General features: G+C 43.1%; 1 protein-coding gene across 1 annotated transcript; it reads right to left on the reverse strand.

Moving 5' to 3' along the window:
* Nucleotides 1-12,640: 12,640 nt before the first annotated feature.
* On the reverse strand, nt 12,641-19,686 carry LOC125531278. The gene is made up of 15 exons (XM_048695694.1): nt 19,454-19,686; nt 18,247-18,652; nt 17,970-18,147; nt 17,341-17,480; nt 16,029-17,265; nt 15,849-15,949; nt 15,529-15,673; nt 15,086-15,154; nt 14,964-15,009; nt 14,506-14,876; nt 14,299-14,378; nt 14,045-14,180; nt 13,715-13,874; nt 13,474-13,556; nt 12,641-13,126 (listed from the first exon to the last, which is right to left on the reverse strand). Exons 1-15 carry the CDS (start codon nt 19,572-19,574, stop codon nt 12,998-13,000), a joined length of 3,402 nt encoding a protein of 1,133 aa, XP_048551651.1. The 5' UTR covers nt 19,575-19,686; the 3' UTR covers nt 12,641-12,997.
* Nucleotides 19,687-20,153: the final 467 nt, after the last annotated feature.

The following is a 20,153-nucleotide window of genomic DNA, read 5'->3' on the forward strand; positions in this document are numbered from 1 at the left end:
CGACTGAAGACCTATATTACCAATTTTTATAAGCTTATTTTTAGTTCACCTGTCTCCGATTATGTCAATCTTGACGAGGATGTCAAAGATGACATCCCTCAACTATCGACAGAGAAGAATGCCATCCTAATAGCCCCTTTTACTCACAAAGAAGTGTGGGATACTATCTCACGGATAGAACACAATAAGGCCCCAGGGCCAGATGGCTTCCCGACAGAGTTCTATCAGCGGTTCTGGCCGGTCATAAAAGGCAACTTTATGCCTATGTTTGCTGAATTATACAATGAGAATTTAGCTTTGTATAAAATAAATTTTGGTATTATTACCCTTCTTCCTAACAAGGAAGATGCCCTTAAGATTCAACAGTTTTGTCCAATTTGTCTTCTAAATGTAAGTTTCAAAATATTCAAGAAAGTGGCAACTAATCGTGCTACGGCGATCACTCAAAAAGTGGTGAGACCCACCTAGACAATATTCATGCCAGGGCGACACATCCTGGAGGGGGTTGTTGTCTTGCATGAAATGATTCACGAGCTACACTCGAAGAAATTTGATGGAGTTGTCTTCAAAGTGGATTTCTAAAAAGCCCATGACAAAGTTAAATGGCCATTCTTATAACAATGTATGCGCATGAAAGGCTTCCCGAGAAAATGGTGACAATGGATTGACACATTTGTCAAAGGGGTCAGCGTGGGTGTGAAGGTAAATAATGACATTGGTCACTATTTCCAAACACGAAAGTGTTTGGGATAGGGAGACCCTATGTCGCCTATTCTTTCCAACCTTGTGGCAGATCTTCTAGCAGTTCTCATTGGTCAAGCCAAGGAAGCAGGTCATGTTGCAGGCTTAATTCCTCATCTTATGGACGGTGGGGTATCGGTACTTCAATATGCCGATGACACCATCATCTTCATGGAACATGACATTCAAAAGGCAAAAAATATGAAACTTATTCTTTGTTTTTTCGAGCAGTTATCTGGTCTCAAAATTAACTTCCACAAGAGTGAACTCTTCTGCTTTGGAAAGCTAAAGAAAAAGAGGATCAGTACAAACAATTGTTTGGTTGTGATTTAGGCTCTTTCCCCTTTAGATACCTTGGTATCCCGATGCCTTTCTGTAAACTTCTTAATAATGAATGGAAAGGTTTTGAGGATCGCTTTGAGAAAAAGTTGGGTCGTTCGATTGGTAAGCTTATGTCTTATGGGGCAAGGCTCACCCTAATCAATGTCGTTCTCACAAGCTTACCTATGTTCATGTTATCTTTCCTTTAGGTAAGAAAAAGATTGGATTACTATAGATCCAGGTTTTTCTGGTGATCCAATGAATATAAGCGTAAATACTGCCTGACAAGGTGGGATGTGATCTGTCATCCTAAAGACCAAGGAGGTCTAGGGGTGGAGGACCTTGAGATTAAAAGTAAGTGTGCTGAGCACATGGCTTTACAAGATACTTACTAAGGACGAGGTTTGGCAAGAATTACTTAGGACTAAGTACCTTCATTCAAAAACCCTCTTCGAGGTTCAGGAAAAACCAACAGACTTGCCTTTCTGGAAATGACTCATGGGAGTTAAAAATGATTTAATTTTTTTTTGCAGAGGAGCGTTCATTGTAGGAAATGGTCTAATTACTAGGTTCTGGGAAGATACATGGCTAGGGGACATTGCCACTAGCCATGCAATACCCTTGTCTGTATCATATTCTGCAGCGGAAAGATGTTTTTGTTGCCTCTGTGATGGGCCACATGCCGTTTAATATTGGCTTTAGAAAACCACTGATTGGGGACAAATGGACATACTGGTTAAACCTTGTTGAAAGGTTGATGATGGTCAACCTTTCACACGAATCAGACACATTCCGTTGGAAGTCGACTGCTTTTGGTGCCTTCATAGTCAAATCCATGTATACAGACCTCTCAATGATGGGCAACCTTTTCACCACGAATACATATGGAAAATGAAAGTCACATTGAAAATAAAAATCTTCATCTGGTACTTGTATCACAAGGTCATCCTGACAAATGATAATCTGAAAAGAAGAGATTGGCAAGGACGCACTAAGTGTTGCTTTTGTGGCGACGAGGAGTCGATTCGGCATCTATTCCTTCAATGCCCGCTTGCCAAGCTACTATGGTGAACGGTCCATATAGCTTTCAATCTACCTCCACCCACGATGGTACGAATATGTTTGGAAACTAGTTAGTGGTGGTGCACCCCCAAGTTGAAATCTCACATCCGTGTGGGAATTCGTGCTTTACTTTGGGCCATTTGGAACTCTTGTAATGATTATATTTTTAATGGAACGAAAGTTCTGAACTTTTTGCAAGTTATCTTCAAGGGGACTAGCTGGATCCATACGTATTCATTACTACGGAAGGAGGAGGATCGGGCGCCCTCGGTCTTTGGGTGCAACCGATGAGAGATGGTCTCTCAGGATTTGTTCAGCCGATTTGGTTGGCGGCCTACTATTAGGATTTGTGATGCATGATGTTCATTTCCCTATGATATTCTATTTTTTTATTTGCCCTTGGGGCAGTCATGTGCGACACTTTATTGGTTGAACTTTGTTATGGTCTGATGATGAACTTGGATATGATAAATAAAAGGTTGTGTGCATCATTCGATGCAGAGGACGAAGGATGTCCCCTCTTTTTTGAAAAAAATCAATCCGTACGAGGTGTAGGTTGAAAGTATTCCATAATTTAAAGTCAACCTCCATGTACACAAATCATGTAAGGTTACCTCCATAATGTATAGGCTTGTTCTATTCAGTTCAACTGTATTCAGTGACATAGGCCAAGTTTCGTAATTCCAGATGTTTCATTAGTGGTATGTCCCGAAATTTCTAGGCTGGCTTAGTGGATCTCAGGGCATCTTCAAGGTGGATCGTTAAACCGATGGCACCAAATGTGCGCGGAGACGTCCAGACATTCCATGGATAGCAGGCCGGGTGCTGGCCATCTAACCTTGATCACCAAATGCCTGGCCCATCAATTTTTGCCGTATACTACAGGTACTGAAAATAAACAAAGGTAAATAGCACAATGCATCCATAATTTACAGATAAGTGTTCTGATGCAATGATAATTCAAATACAAATATTACAACTCAAACATAAAGTGGTGAACTAAAACGTTCAAATTTGAAATTTAATTTATTTGGACACGTATTCTGGTTATCCATATGGAACGCCCACAAATGCTCAAGATCCTTTCTAGTAGCCCCTTCTTGTTTTTGGCAAAGTGTCCATTTTTGTTAAAAAATAATAATTGCCACATAAGTAGTCAAAAGCGAATCAAACAAATATCTAAGAAGGCGTCGAGCAAATCAGATTACGATGGTCCTTGGCGATGCCAAACAGAGCTGCAACATAAAAGTTCCAAGGTATGAGATTGCTAACCGGGCTTGCTGAGGTGTGTCCACAGTCCAGATATTAGTAGCACTGATAAAAGATTATCTAATACTGCTGTCAAGATTTCTCATCATCTGATCTATGTTCTTCTGATTTAAGTGAAGATGAAAACTATTTCGCCATCTTCGAACTGGCAGAAGACGTCCACTATGCTCTTCACCTGGCGGTGCGCCTTGTTGATATATAATGCCCTCCGCCTTGCTCCGGCGCCTCTCCAGCTTGTTCTTCATGCGGGAGCACTTGAGCTCCAGCAGCAGCTTCCTCGCCAAGTTCCGCTTCTCGCCCTGGTGGGCCACGATGAGCCCCTGGAGGCGGAGGTGCCGGTCCTCGACGTCGTTCAGTGTGGCCTCCGCTTCCCGGAGATCCGTGCCGAGGCTGCCCAGCAGCTGATGGTCTGCGTCGTCAAGAGTCTGAAGCACCGCCTGCGTGGCCATCATCTTCCCCAGCTTCTCCAGCCTCCTGGATGCAGTTTCGTCAAGGAAGGGGCGGCCGACGAGCCTGGAGATGATGGCCAGGACGTCTGCGGCCGCGGCGGTCTCCTTGCCGCCGGCATCATCGTCAGTTGCCGCCGCCGCCTCCTTCTTCTTCTCCGTCTTCGCCATGGCCACCGACGATTCCTTACCGTGCAGGCTTTCCGGTGTAGTAGCCATATCCATATCTCTCGACCTACGTAACATGGATGATTCCTCCTGCTGCTGCCAGAGGCATATATGGAGATAGACATACGAGTACTAGAAGATTTGTCTCTTCTAGTACGATTCGGTTCCTCTGATCCGACTGCAGGTCGGTGTCCGGATCGAATCTCTGAACTGCTGCTTGGAGTTGGAAGTCCATGTCAGGGTATTAGCGTCATTTTTCCTTGCTTCTTGTAATTTCCTAGAATATTCAGCAACGACGCTTCGACAAACATCAACGTTTCTTCACGCATATCAGCATTGTTGCTGCTAAGGGTCCGCAAAATTCCTCCCGCATCCGTCCACGGACAAGGGGGCTGTTTGGTTGGTGACCTGAGCACTTTGCCTGAAGAAAATCGGTGCCTGATAGGCATGAAAGGCTTCCATGACTTTGGCCTGTGAGGCAGCTTGGAGAGAGGCTCTTTGGTTCGTTCTCTGAACATTTCATGAGCATGAGCATTACTAAAATAATATAGCATACAGCTTAGGACATGCATGGGAGCCTGACAAATATTAAAATAATAGCATGCACACACTGATTGCATTTGCCTGAGTCAGGCCTCCGATTTTGCTGGCCTGACTCCGGCTAACTACTCGCCGGAGGAGCTCAGGTCAGGCTGCTTCAAATAGCGCTTAGGCACCAACCAAACAAGATGTGGATGCTTGTCCGGCTTGCTTCTGGCCAGGCAAATATCTCTCAAGGTAACAACCAAACAGCCCCAAGGAGACCAGTCCGTGAACAAGGTTGCGGCAGAACGTCATCCAACCGGAGCCGCAAACATTGCAAACTCTTTTTCAACAAACCGGATGAAATTCATTCAAACCCGACAAATTTCATTTAAGTTCTAAGGGCATCAACGACAACCCACAAAATTCCACCAGCATCTGTCCGCAGACAAGGGGGGCCAGTCCACGGACAAGGATGCGGGAGGACGCCATCCAACCGTAGCGCATACATTGCAAACTATTTTTCAACAAACCGGATGAAATTCATGCAAACCCGACCGATTTCATTCAAGTTATAATATAATTCACATAAACAGACGATATTTTGACCGTTTTACTAAAAACTATAATTGAAGTGGCGGCGCCTGAAAGGCCGCGTCCGGCTGCGCCACCTTCCCTCCGATCAAATCGCAACATCAATGCCAGCCGTTACATGCTCTAGGCCCGCATGAATGTGGTGTGGCAAGCGGCCACGGGTGTGAGATGGAAAGCGCGGGAGGAGCGGGTGGGGGTAGAATTGGCCAGTGTGATCAGAAGCGGGCTTGGGAGCGGTCCAAACTCCCGCAAAGCCTCCCACATTTGTCTCCGGTTTGCAGGAGAAAATGCGTTTGGACCGCCCCGCGGACCGATATAGGCCCGCGGTGGATGGCTTCCGCAGTCCGGACAGCGTGGTCTGGACAGATGCGGGAGGTTTGAGAGTTGGCGTTGGAGATGTCCTAACAACTAGGAACCGATCAACTCCTCCATTAATTCATCACCATTATCATCATCATGCGGGGGAGTGCCTCGGCGATGGACGCGCGTAGGTGGTGTCGTTGCCTGGCATCATGGTGGTGTTGCATTGGTTGCTCCTGGAGGTGGGATAATGGAAAATGGCGGAAGGAGATTCTAAAACGTGTGCATGCGGTTCATGCAGAGGGTCTGCTAGATCGGTTGGTGCTCTCGGCTGGTCGGCGGGCGGCTTGATGAGGCCACCTGATTATATGGTGTGTGTTGACACGAGGATAGGGCAAATCATCTTGTTTATAAGGTGTAGTGACTATGGTTACTAGGAAGGTGGCTTTAGGTAGATCGATGTAATTGTTTTGTCAAATAAAATAATAAAAATGGTTGTGTGCATCGCTTGATGCGGAAGCCAGGATTACCCTCCTTTTAGAAAAAAATCATGCAGGGGTGTGCATAAGTTGGGCATGACCAAAAGGCAGATTTACAAACGCTAGCAAAGTGTGTGAGTGGCCTCACATAGCCGCCTCTTGCCCCTCAAAAAGCTTAGGGTTTCTCTTGTTGGAAATACGTCCTAGAGGCAATAATATTTGTATTATTATATTTTGTATTCTTAATTAAGAGTTTATATTTCATGGTATAAGTGCTATGATCCTCGAATATGTGATTCAGTGGAAAACTCATATGCACGTGTGGAATGATAAACAGCTAAATAAAAAGTTCCTAATCTTGCCTCTGGGACTAGCTCAAGTGTTGTTGGTGATCACGTTTTCCGAATCTTAGGATATCGTTAAGAGTAACAATGATCCTAAAATAACATTGAGATTATGACGTTGGAAGAACGATCATATTGAATCGGCCCAATCTAGTTATGAATTGAGTTAATGTCATCTACATTCAATTGTAATAACACGGAGTTTTAACGTGTGATATTTCTCCTTAAACCATGAGAGTATCGTGGTCACTTCTTACCGTACTGTGGGCTTTGGGGTTGCTCAGACGTCACCTGTAACACAGTGATCATAATGAAAACTTACAGGTTCATCGGAAAGTTTGACAAGTGGCCAGATAGCTCGAGAGTGGGCTTTGCTCCTCCGATGATGGAGAGCTATTCTTAGGGCCCTCTCGGTGTGACGTCATCCATCATCGTCAGGCCAGACACAGTTGACTACGTCACAGGGATGTTGGAACACGTTAACGAGAAAGAAGAACAAAACCAAACCGGCAACGGGATCAATGGTATAGTGAGCATGGTGATGACTCAAAAGGATACCGATGCACATCGGGTTTTGTAAAGTATCAAGAAGCAAAGGGAAGATCACATGATAACCAAAGGTTCGCTCAAATATCATTGATGTAATCATAGGGACCAATATGGATGTCCACGGTTCCACTATCGGTCATTGAAGGAAGGGATTTCGTTCATATCTATGATTTACCAAACATATGGAGTCACAAGCTTAAGGTAATCACAATCTTCTAAGTGTTAGTGTGATAGGACTGATGAGAATATATTTGTGGATTGTTTTATTAATATCCAGAATAGTTCCGAGAGGTTCCGGAATCGTTTCGGGGTCATCGGAAGGGTTTCGGTGAATATCGGCTAATACCGGGTATTACCGATTAACATATATAGGTGTAAATGTTTCTGGGGATGTTAAGTTATATATATAATGGTCTAAAATATATATAACATTTATATATTTAAATTAATAGCAATGGATCTTAAAAGGCCAAGTGGTGGAAGGAGTTATGGGCCACAAAGGCCCATATGGAGGTGGTGCCCCCCTTTCCTATCAAAGGGGGCCGAATCCTACTTGGGATGGGAGTTGCACTCCCCCAAGGCTGGCGCACCAAAGGGGACTCCTTCCCCTTTTGGTGGCTGCCCCTCTCTCCCCTCCAACCTATATATATAATAGGGGATTTTGCTCTATTGTTAATATAAGTTGTGGAGCCTCCTCTAGTTGATCTAGTTCTAGTTTTTGTTGGTCCTAGTTGACTAATTAGAGCTAGCCCTAGCCACCTCTAATCCTCATAATTAGAAGACTCGTGTGGTTCTAATCTCCTTCCTCTAATTCTCTGGCGAAGATTAGCTCTGGACGGTGAAGCGCTGCTAGATTGTGAAGATTGTACGCTTGCAACCAAGTAGAGAGGTCATGCTTTCGGTCTAAAGTTCGAGGGATCGTTCAAGGCCGGTTCACGGGATTGTCATCGACGTTCAAGGGACTCCAAGTACGATCTACACCGACTCGTCTACTTCTGCTGCACTCTCGTAGTCGGTAACGATCGTTGATCTAAACCCGTTATGCATCTTCATATTGTTCCTAGCTGATCATAGGACGGACTTTTTCTACTATGTTTCCCAACAGTGGTATCAGAGCGGTTCTATGAGTAGATGCAGGTTGTGATCTAGATCACGTGTGGATGTGAGGGTGATGTTCTTACTATGCTTTCCTCAAGTGTTGCTTCGATTCAATTCATTGATGGCATGGTGTCATTTTTCACAAGGTTCTGACAATCGTTCGGCTCTGGCTGTCGATGATCTGCTAACAGTTCCTTGGACTTCACCATAGTCAAGAATAGTGAACCGTCGCGTACGCAAGAGGGCAATGAAGATGGATGATCTTCTAGGGGGTCATGTGTATTAGACGAACTTTAGTGTGGGGGACGAGATTTTTAATTAAGTCTCTTCTTTCACACACCCTGAAAGTCAATATAGCAACAAGGATTATCATATTATGGTGTGCATGTATGTATCTAGGTTTATCCGGAAACCCTAGTAGCCACGTAATTAAAATTTGCCAAACTGATTAGAGGATGTCTAACTTGGTTTTGTAGGGTATGCATATGATGTGGTATAGCCTTCGTCATGATAATGACTTTATGTATGAGATGGTTATATGTTGTAATGTTAAGTGGCCTGCGCGTCACGGCATGATGGCTGGAGCCATGAGATTGCCATGTTAATGTAAATATCATAGAGATAGCCTACAGGTTATAGGTGACGATGGCAACCGTACACGGAGGACCTTGACGAGGAGAAGGTGTACATGGCACAGGACAAGGAGCTATAATTTTGTGCCACGTCGGAATTTTAGATCTTGGTGCCATGGCAACATTTTCTGAAAAGGCCGCCACGACAACGTTTTCTGAGATTGCCGCCACGGCGGCGTTTTTGAAATGGTTGACGTGGCAACAAAATATTGGCCGTCACGTCGCTTCAACTGGAAATTGAAGATGATCATGGAGAACTACCGGCAGCCAGGGCTATACCATATCATGCTATTATAAATTGCCTGAGATGTTTATCCCTTTGTTGTTTGCACCCTTTGATTGTGCAGTAGTCAATTAATATGATGATCTTTCATAGTAATTTCAAGTTAAAAGGTGCTCTTCCCAGTGTTGCAACCGTCTATAACACATAGCGTTCTGGAGCGCGTCATGTCCACATGAGTACAAACGGAACGTGAGGTGTAAGACGGGGATGGTCATACCATGTATGGGAATAGCACTCGGTTGTCTTGAAGTTCTGGCAGAATTGTTCTGAGCTCGGAGCATCAAAAGATGAACAAGAGTCATATGGTGATATGACCGACAATAGTTTGCCCACCGGTCAAAATTCTCGTCATCAGTGATGTTTACATCAATGGCTGAGAACTAGACTTGGATCTTGAATCGCTTAAAATCAATTATGAGAGATATTGATTTGAGTGGCAGCACAATTATCTATTAGTTTGGTTTAATCACTAATGCAAATTAATTATGAATAATGTCTATGTGCAGTTTGCATTATAGTTGTAGAATTATGGCTCATAGTTCCACCTTTGTTATTGAAATTGATTGACTGTTATTTATCTGGTTGAATCTTTATGATTGAGAGAATCGTCCGCTAAGAGTGCCAAGAAGGATTATTTTTTTGTCCTACTGCATGCTTGCAATGCTCTCCTGCTAATGCTATGGATGATGAGACTCACGTCCTTTGATCCAAAAGCAAGAATTGCATTACGGTCTACTTGCTTCCGAGAAAGCCGAACTTCAAAATGTTTGGGATAGTTATGTGATATTCTTGGAACTGAAAATTGTTTTCAGAAACAAACAAAGGTTAAAGATATGTGATATGTAAAGAAGTGTTTTGTTTGCAAGTTCTAGTGAAGCATTCAACTATGTTTAGGACTAAAATATGTAAGATCCGGAAGAATAGAAGTCATGAGTTGATGGTGAGAACTTAAAGAGAAAGAACAAAACCAAAGAATGTAATGAGACTTACATGCCTAGGGAAGTTTGGGGCTCACACCACTCTTAAGTTAGATGAATCTTCTGTTGAGTGGAGAAATATTGAAAGTAAAACTGTAAGAAGTTTAGAGGCGGAAAGAAAAGAAGGCTGGAATGTCCAGCTTAGGTATGAATGTCATACAAGTTATAAGATGTAGAGACAGTCGGTCAAGTAAAGTATGATTCTTGAGATTTGTGATTAAATTGTTAAACACTAAATTTTTCGGGAATTGTGGTTAAAAGTTGATCACAAGGATACCGACTCGATTGCATGATGTTGCGAATCGATGCAAGATACTACGGCCTAATGACCAACAAATTAATGAGGTTAAAATATGTATTGAAAATTTTGTAATAGTTATGATACTTTTTCACCAACATGTTACCTCTAAATTTATTGTCATGATTCATTTTAGAGTTTAGTACACTCTAGCCCATTGCATAGAAGTTGCAAGGAGGTTGTTCATAAGAAAACAATAGTTGTTTGATGTAATGAACAAAAGGTCCATACTCCTATTGTGAATAGGATGTAAGTTATGAATATTGATAATAGAATTGAACATCTATGACACTGACGCTAAATGTCGCAAGACTAAAAGAATACCGCATGTGTGTGGCACTGCATTTAGTCACATTGGAGAAACCCGCATAGAGAAATTTCATAGTAATGAATTTTGGAGTTATATGATTACGAATCATCTCACACTTGCATCTTTCGTCCAAATAGTAAAGTAAACTAAAATATTGTTCACATGCCATTAAGAACCAGCAACAAAATAATTGAAACATGCATACTGATGTGTGTAGTCCAATAAGTGTTGTTGCAAGCAGTAGATTTATCTATCTTCAAGGATGTCTCAAGTAGATATTTATACTTACTAATTGAGACATAAATCTGTATCTTTTCATAATGAAGTAGAAATTTTTGTAGCAAGAAAATTATGTTTCTACAATTTGATTGCAGAAAAGAATATTGGAGTTGCAAATTTAGCAAATGTCTGATGGGTTGTAAAAATTATTTTATAGCGTACAACTACTCGAAACACTACTAATAGAAAGAGTGTTTTAAGTAGTTGTAATCAAACTATGTATGACATCATACATGACATTGATTATTTCGCCAATATACTTCTAAATGTGATGCTTTTGAGACTGTGGTTTTACACTGAAAAGAGTCATCAAATTTGTTGAAATAAGTGCTACTTTGTAGGTTATCCCAAATGGTTGGGTATTCCTCTATCACTACGCCGAGGCAAAGTGTTTTGTCACAAAGAGCGAAAATTTTGAAGAAAATGTTTTCTGCAAAAGAGTGAGTGGGAGAACAGCGCAACTCAACAAGATTTCTTACCGCGACTAATGCAGAAGCCTCTACATAAAGATATAGAGACTTCAGTCGATCGAACATGCAACTGAACTATATAGGTTTGAAAAATTTGTGCAGACCTTTAAGGTGCGCAGACAAAATATTGTTGAACAAATAATGAACCTATAATTCAAATATAAATATTACAAGTCAAATATAAATATTACAACTCAAACATAAGTTTCGAAATAAAAAGTTCGAATTTGCATTCAATTTATTCGGACACATGTTCTTGTTGTCCTATATGGATCATCCACAAATGCTCAACATTCAAGAAAATATGCAAGAACGGGTCGAGCAAACGAGATTACGACGATCCTTGGCGACGCCAAACAGAGCTGCAACATAAAAATTAGCGCAGACGTGTGTCCGGATCATCTAATATTGATGTCAAGATTTCCTATCATCCAGAACAAAGCTGATGTATGTTGTTCTGCTTTAACTCAAGAAACTATTCTGCCTCCTTGAACTGGCAGAAGAAGCAGGAAGGAGCGATCTTCTCTGACGGTCGACGTCGACGATGCTCTTCACCTGGCGGTGCGCTTTGTTCACGATGCCCTCCGCCTTGCTCAGGCGCCTCTCCAGCTTGGCCTTCATGCGGGAGCACTTGAGCTCCAGCAGCAGCTTCCTCACCAGGCTCCGCCTCTCGCCCTTGTGGGCCACGATGAGCCCCTGCAGGCGGGGGTGCCGGTCCTCGACGTCGTCCAGCGCCGCCTCGGCCTCCCGGAGGTCCGCCGCGAGGCCGCCCAGCAGCCGACGGTCGGCGCCATGGAGAAGAGCCTCGAGGACCGCCTCCGTCGCCAGCATCCTCCCGAGCTTCTCCAGCCTCTTGGACGCGGTTTCGTCGAGGAAGGGGCGGCCGACGAGCCTGGAGATCACGGCCAGCACGTCCGCGGCGGCGGCGGCGGTGGTCTCCTTGCCGCCGGCAGCATCGTCAGTCGCCTTCTTCGTCGTCGTCGTCTTCGTCTTCGCCATGGCGGTGGTCTCCGGCTTCCCCTGCACGTTCACGCTCTCCGGTGAAGTAGCCATAGATGCGTCCGGCTCCGCCTCTTGCTCGACCTACGTAACATGGAAGATTTCCTCCTCAAATCACGTACGGGCTGCTGCCGCTGCTGCCAGGGGCATATATGGATGGATAGATCATACTTAGATTTGAGAGATGCACCGCCCGGTATGAAGATTGGCCTCTTCTACTACGGTTCGGTTACTCTGAATCTGATTATACCAACAGACACGTACTGGTGGAGGTACGATCCGGCTGCAGGCCGGTGCCCGGATCGATTCTCTCAACTGCCAAAACTGGAGTTGCAAGTCCTTCTTTCCTTCATTCATGCTATTTCCTAGTAGAATGTTCAGCAATGCTATTTCCTAGAATATTCAGCAACGACGCGTTCTATCGACATACATGAAGCATCTTATCACACAGATGTTGGCATTGTTGCTGCCAACAACCAGGAACCGATCGACTCCTCCATTCATTCATTCATTCATTCATTCATCATCATCATGCAGATAAGTTTGGTGTGACCAAAACGGCCGATTTACAAACACACGCTAGCATAGTGTGTGCGCAGGGCGGAACCAAAAAACCTGTACCAATCTCTCTTTCTTTTCAACCTGCATTACGTATACGGAAACCCTATCGGCGAAAAAAGTGTCAAGCACAAAACCGGCATACTGTATGGCATGACCATCCTACCCATGCTAGCTGCTAACTACTCGTATTCACACTGCGCAGAGCCATCACCATCTAAACCGGCATGCCAAGAACCAGCAGCACTCTTATTTACAGCGAAACAGATCGACACGAAAATACAACCGTCTGAAAGAATCAGTCCAGGGCGGAGAACTCATGCTTGTCTTCGTGCCACTTCCTCACTGTGCTGTCCAGCTCTGGGAACGCAGCTAGGACGAGGAGCTCCACGAGTTCGAACGTTAGCTGCTTCAAGCAAACCGGGGACTGCACGGAAAACCAATTGTACATATCAGTCTAAGGATCAATCCATTGATAATTCCAATGTTTTGTTTATCCTTGAGTAAAATTTACAGCATAAGCATAATGACCAGTATGATCTTCCGAACAAACTGATATTAAAAGGATAAACTCACAATACTGGAAGTATGTGGACGCCGAATGCAAAAATGAGATGAAGATGACTGATATAATGGTGATGTTTCAAGAGTGTTCCATTGGAGAAAACTAGGAGCTTTCATGCTAACTAATACAACCGGCAATGTGCGTGCAGACTGTTGGTGAAATGGCAGATTTTCATTCGCTATGAACTGAATCCACCAATAATGTTTTACCTGAAGAAAGAAGTAGATATCCTGAGCACATCTTTCGTACTCCTTTCGACCAACCAGACTCACTAGGGCTGATGGTGCTTTATCTGTGCATATAAAACAGTAAAAAAAAAACTGAAAGCTAATAGAAGAACACTGAAAAACTAGCTAGAAATCACAGAGGCGACAGTCTGATAGCAGAGGATCATTACGCCTCCAGAACTAGACATCAGCAAACCAACGGGAAAGGCAGTAGAAAGTTCACCTATTATCAGTTCACGAACAAATTCTGCACGATGAGCATCTTCTAATCGTTGTTCTTCAATCAGATAGTTTGTCCTGCTATCATTCTGGGAACCAGGAGAAGGAGCAGCTGGTTTTCTGTTGGGATGCTTTGTCATGAAAATTCCATCTGGCCAGAGTATCTGTACATTGAGAAAATAGGAAGATACAGCCTTAATCAGGGAGGCGATCACGAACCAAGATTTGACAAGGAGAATTCATCTAATTGGCTAATTGCGTTAAACAGTTCCCTTTGCAAACTGTTAGTTGTTGGCACTTGGCAACTGTTTGCTAAAGATGTAATATGACTTACTTGTTCAACACGCTTGACTGCAAAAGCAATTATCCTCCCCTTCCTAAGTAACTGGATTTTCTCAACAAGCCAGTCATCAAATGTGTCTCCCATTCCCAATTGCAGTATTTGCTTCGCTACCCAAAATGCTTGACGCCTACAAAAACAAAAGATCAAGGTCAAACGGGTTCAATAAAAAAAAGTGCAAATCCCAAGGTCAGTCTTACAGTAGCCAAATATTAGAATTCATAATCATGGGTGTAAAATTAACTCACCTGATCCAGCCTCCATCTTGGAGCTGGAAAATCACATCGACCAGATGAAATATGGGGGCACTAAGATTTGGGGCCAACCACTGCATTAAAGTAGGTATAAAGTTGTCAGTCAGGCAGCTATCACATACGAATAAAAACAAAAGAAATATAGCTTGAGCAGACATAAAGAATTGATGGCGAGAATTTGTAGAAACAACCAGAACTTACTTCATTAGGACTCACTGAGTATCCATCAGATTCCAAAATTTGAGATATATAATCAGTTTGAGCTGACTGCTTTTTCTTATCAGTTCCTGAATTTATCAAAAATGAGTGATCGTTCTGTTCAGGATCACTTCCAGAGTGGTCTTGATAAATATTGGCACTTGAGTTGCTAACACTAGGTCCTAAATTCTGTTCCGTATTTCCCTTCCTCAATCTCAAACCACCATCAACAGCAGCAAAGTACTTATCCTTCTGATCATTATCATTTTGACATGCACTTAAAGTTTGTCTCGGAGAGGCCAAATTTCCATCCAAAGCTTTGGCAGAATTCAATGGTTTTGCACCCCTCTCATTTGATCTTGCATCTAAATTGACTGCATGAAATAAGGACGAGGGCAGAAAATTTAGCACAAGGAATTAGAAAGAGCAACCAGCTACTCAACTAAAGGGAAATTGCTCACCTGACAGTGCCTGGATAACTGACAGAGAATCGGTGAAAATGTATGTCTGCAATGAGAAAATTTCACACAGTTATATACATACAAGTTTGGAAAAAGGTAGGGCAATGATTTAATACACTGACCTGTGAATCAACACTTAGAAAATCCCAGACTTCAATACAGCTTGAAACAGTTGGAATCTGAAGAAGATTCTGTAGAATTAACAGGCAGAGTTACTATATATTCAGAATTTAACCAAATTTCATGAACAGATAACAGATCGCTATGGAAAGCAAAAATGACAAAAGATAAAATGTTGATTTTAAAGTTTACAGACCACATAGCAATCGTAGAACAGAAAGAAAGAAAAAAACTGACTGATGTTATAAGCATGTAAAGTAACATGGATCACACGTAATGAATATTCATGCTTGCAGAGATTTTGACCGCTAGTCAAGCTGATACTGAACTATGACTTGAACTAAGTACATTCCAAGAAATTGTTTCTTGCTTAGACCTATCAATGCCAATACTCAAACTTATGGAACAAATGAAAAATATCTTCAGAAAGGGCAAAGAAATGCACCTTCAAATATATGTCGAGCAAGTTGCATCTCTCTCGAACAACAGAAACCTCTAACCCTGACGAGAGGAAATGCTTCGGAGGCAAGTGAAGACTGTACTGAGGATATTCTTTCAGACGCCGATGTAGCTCTTCAAAATGACGAAACCTGATTACAATGCACAGAAAACCACATGGGGAATTAGAATGCAACTAACATACTCGAATAATCATTCATATTTCGTAGGCAGCGTCTGTTTTTATCTTTGTTTCGAGGTATAGGCATTGTATCTGCTGTGGGCTTGTAGCTGACATAATCAAGTGAGAAAATATAGCATAATCACCTCCTCTTGATGGACCAACTATTACTGTTGGCATCAGTTACGGAAACAGAATACACAGCAAACATGCCAGACCCACTTTTTACAATGCTGGCTCCTACCACCTGAATAAGGAAATCTAATAAGGATATGCACCACCAGTAGTTACAAGGATCAAAGAATAATCAACAGGAAGTTTGTTACCTCACATCTTAACTTCAAATACGAGTCTTCCAACACATTGGTGCTAGATGAATAGGAAGAGTCACTTGACGCCAACGACAATGATGAGGTATTTGCACGACTAAGCATCCTAGTCATGCTTTCCACCTCAGTGTCATCATACAGTCCATCCGTCCTTGAATCATTTGCTGATGCATTTAGTATGCCAAAATCACCACCTGCCAAAAAAGATCTATCTGCCTCTTGCCACAATGGAATCTTTTGAACATTTGACCTTGACCTTTTCCTTCCTGACGAAGTTCTCGCCATTTTCAACTTGCTCGCATGACTTCTATTTGTCCTTGATTTATGGAAACCAGACATTTCAAGTGGATGATGTATATGAGATGATGTCCCATTTCCTTTACTTTTACTGTCCCAAACTCTGGTTACAGGAGAGTCCAGGCCAGTTACATTGTTATTTTCGTCCTCCTCGGTGCAATATGAACTCTCACTGTCCAATGCAGAATCTTCTTGGCTGGCATGACCTGCCATTTCTCCAGCTAAACTTTTTGGCAGGTGGTTAGTGCCATTTGAATATGCTGGAGTAGCTGAGTGTTTTATCAAATGATGATGCTCAGAATTAGACAATGTTGTTTGCCTTTGTGGAACAGGAGGAGGATGAAGAATTGAAGTGCTGAAGGGAACTGGCTCCTGCACTGAAGAATGGGTGACCAAAGAAGATCTAACAGGTGCTTTAGCAACATGTTTTGCATTTTCTGATTTGTAATTCTTCCCTTTAGTCCACATATTCTCAAGGTGCTCAGGTGCCACGACTCGAATTTTTCGGTGGGAGCTGACATCCAATATTTGTGCTGACTCTCCTTCATAACTCTCTGCAGCTATCTTGCCACAAGCTTGGGGGTGTACAGAAATACCGGTATCCGGATAGATGTGGGAATTGGGCGGTAAACTGCCTGACTCAAGTGGATGTGAATCATTGACGATAGAAGAATTAAGGGCTTTTGGTTTGATACTAGATGTACTTTTAGTTTTGCTTAGTTGCATATCGGAAGCAGTTTTGGACTGGCCCTGACTGAATCTAACAAGTTCAACCCCAGGACTTGAGTGGTCTGCTAGTGCAGAAAGTTCATCCACAGATGGCATAGGAGGCTCCCTTTGCTTCACCATTGTAGCATCCTCCAAGGATCCTTCAACTCCTTTATCTGCCTTGTTGGCGCGAGAAAGAACCAAAGATTCAATCCTTTCATTAATAAACCTGCAAATTTTACATCTCAATACGATGGCACTAGAAAATACCATGTGCAATAGACCAGATACGGTATGTTACTACCTTGGATTTGCCAAGTTTATGACAGGCCTCAAAACTGTGCATGCAAGAAGTTCTCGTGCAGTATAATGGAAGAACGAGCACTGTAAATTCTCAGGCTTTACTGTGATTGAGAGCAAACCATCAGCAAGACTTTGCAAGACCTAGAAATAAAAAAAAACATATAGTATGCATCAGATGATCATATAACTTTGATACCTACACGGATACAGACATGTTGCCAAGATGCTCAGTTCGTCAATAATCATATGCAAGTGCTAAATGAACACATGAATTATGAGATAGTGCGTGTTGTCAAAGATATAAATACACCAGGAACAAAAAAGATGTGAACGCGATGTCTCACAAACAGTTTATGCAGGAAGTATTTAACATTCAGATATGCATGTTTAAATATGTGTTGACCTAGCAGGCTGGCAATAGCAGCACCTAATTATCCTACATAAGTACTGCATGAAGCTTATGATGCACATATGCCGGGGAAAGGAGCCAAGTTACTTATGAAACGTAATCCAAATTCCAGTTCAAAACCCAAGTGTTCATCAAGGTGCCAACCTTATCTTGGATATTTTGCAGCTAAGCAGCTTACTATAAGCAATAACCAAAAGCTTCAAAATCAACAAAATCTTTACCTTGTATTCAGCACTGGCTGAAAATAAAGCCGGATGCAACTTGCTTTGAGCTAAAAGGGCGAGTTTCAGTTCAGCATCACGACGCTCCGTCGGGAGTCTAACAAACTTCTCTTTTCCAATCTTAGCTTCACAGGAATGATAAAGCTCCAAATTATTGCATATGAGATCGACCAGGTCCCTGCATAAGGTAGGTAAGTCTTCGTAAGAAACCCAACGTTCTGAAAAGAAAAGGATACAACTGTTTGTGCATTTGATGAGATAAAACAAACTTTCTAACCTGGTTAGCAGAGTGATGATGTTAATGCTTCTTGCCCGGTTAGAAATCTCTCCAAGGACAGAATTAACTATGCTGATGAGTTCCTCCGGTCCGTCCTTATCAGGTGTTATACGGGAGTACCAAAGATCTGTTACCCACTCCGTGACAAGATGCCTTGTGAACTGTTCAAATGCTGCTTCAACTGGAGGCGAATTCACCTTGCTCCTCCAACCAGTACTTGCAATCTTCTGAGCAAGGGAAGGTTTACTCAATTCAATACTTTTTGTTTTGGCAAGTGGGCGACTGGCATCACGATCTGTGGTAGTCGTGCTCTTTCTACGGAAGTCATAGTCAAGTGACAGGTAGCGAAACAGAACTATCAAAGATATGGCGAATGGGAAGTTAATCCAAACTGAAGAGCTTGTCACTGCAATGGAGAAAATCAGTCATTCAGCACAGCCATGAGCGAGCAACAATATTTAAACAGAATTAAAAAATGGTGTGACTGCAATATAAATCTGCCTTGATATGTGTAGGCTTTCTTTCTTGGCAACTTTCAGAAAGACTTTATAAAATTGCTGGCCATATTTCAATTTAACATCAAACATACATGTCAAGCTCGTATATTCCTCGTCATTAGACTACACCATGTATTATTCCATGGTATAATCCGGCTACAACCATCGGCTAATATACTCTACCTTCTACAATTTCATCGCGAACTTGAATCATCCTGGGGTCGCAGTAAAATTTCTGATGCCCTGAAGAATTCACCAACCATCTAAAATGGAAGCAAACAACCTACTTGGAGCTAAGTCCAGTCTCCAAATCCCCAATGCAACATGTAAAATTCACTACAAATTCCAGCCATCTTGAAATAGCAGTGAAATTTCTGATGGCCCAAAGAACTCACCAATGGGCTAAAATGGAAGCAAACAACCTACTCAGGGCTAAGTCCAGTCTATCAATCCCCAATGCAACAAATTACAACACCAATTGAACAAACTAATATCGCTACTCCACAGATGCGCCTGAAATGACGCTCCCCAAATTAGCGCCCGCGCATCAGGGGCAACCGGCATAAAACCTAGGCACGGCACCAACGCCGACCGACCGAGGCTCGTCAACCAAAATCACGGCGCGCACCCCGCCGCACCGGAGGCCGAGCCTTCTGGTGGGGGGACGGTCGAGGAGGCGCCCTAGGGTTTGGGGGGGAGAGGGGACTCACGGGACATGAGGAAGGCGAGGCCGAAGGCGAAGACGAGGAGCAGCACGGCCCGCTTCTTCCCCTCCTCCGCCAGGTCGCGGACCGTGTGCGCCGCCCTCGGCGCGCCGCCCGGCGGCGCCATCCTCCTCCGGCGGCGGGCGGCGCGGCGGCGGGGGAGGAGGAGGCGGCCGGCGGTTGTGTTCGGAAAGGGGACGGCAGCTGTGGCTTTTTCCGGGCGACTGGAGTTTCGTTTTTGTTTTCTGTTGCGGTATTCTTGTTTGCGCCAGGTCACTGCGACGTGGGGCCCACTCGAAGTGAGTTGGACCAGTTGGCAGGAAAATTATAGGTCTACTAATTATAATATAAATTGGCTTCTTATGTTTAAATCAATGTTTTTTTTATTTTTGCGAGAAGTCTAAATCAATTTCGCCTGAGCCCATCGGCTTGACCTTGTCGACAACAACCAGAAATTCTTCATGCACGTGCCGTTAAGGACTAGTTCCCCGGAGCAAAAGTCGCTGCCATTGAACCTTTGAATTGATTTGAAGCGACTTACACCAAATGATATACTTGCATAAACTAGACCAGCTTTATCGCTAGTTTCTCACAAATCTTTGCCACCCGTATTTTGAATTTAAACTTAAACCTCTTGTTTAGTGAAACTTAAACTTGTGAGTCTAGACCACCACACACACATAGACACATCTGTAATTCGGTGGTA

Source organism: Triticum urartu, chromosome 1, assembly GCF_003073215.2.
Source record: "Triticum urartu cultivar G1812 chromosome 1, Tu2.1, whole genome shotgun sequence".
Lineage (NCBI taxonomy): Eukaryota > Viridiplantae > Streptophyta > Magnoliopsida > Poales > Poaceae > Triticum > Triticum urartu.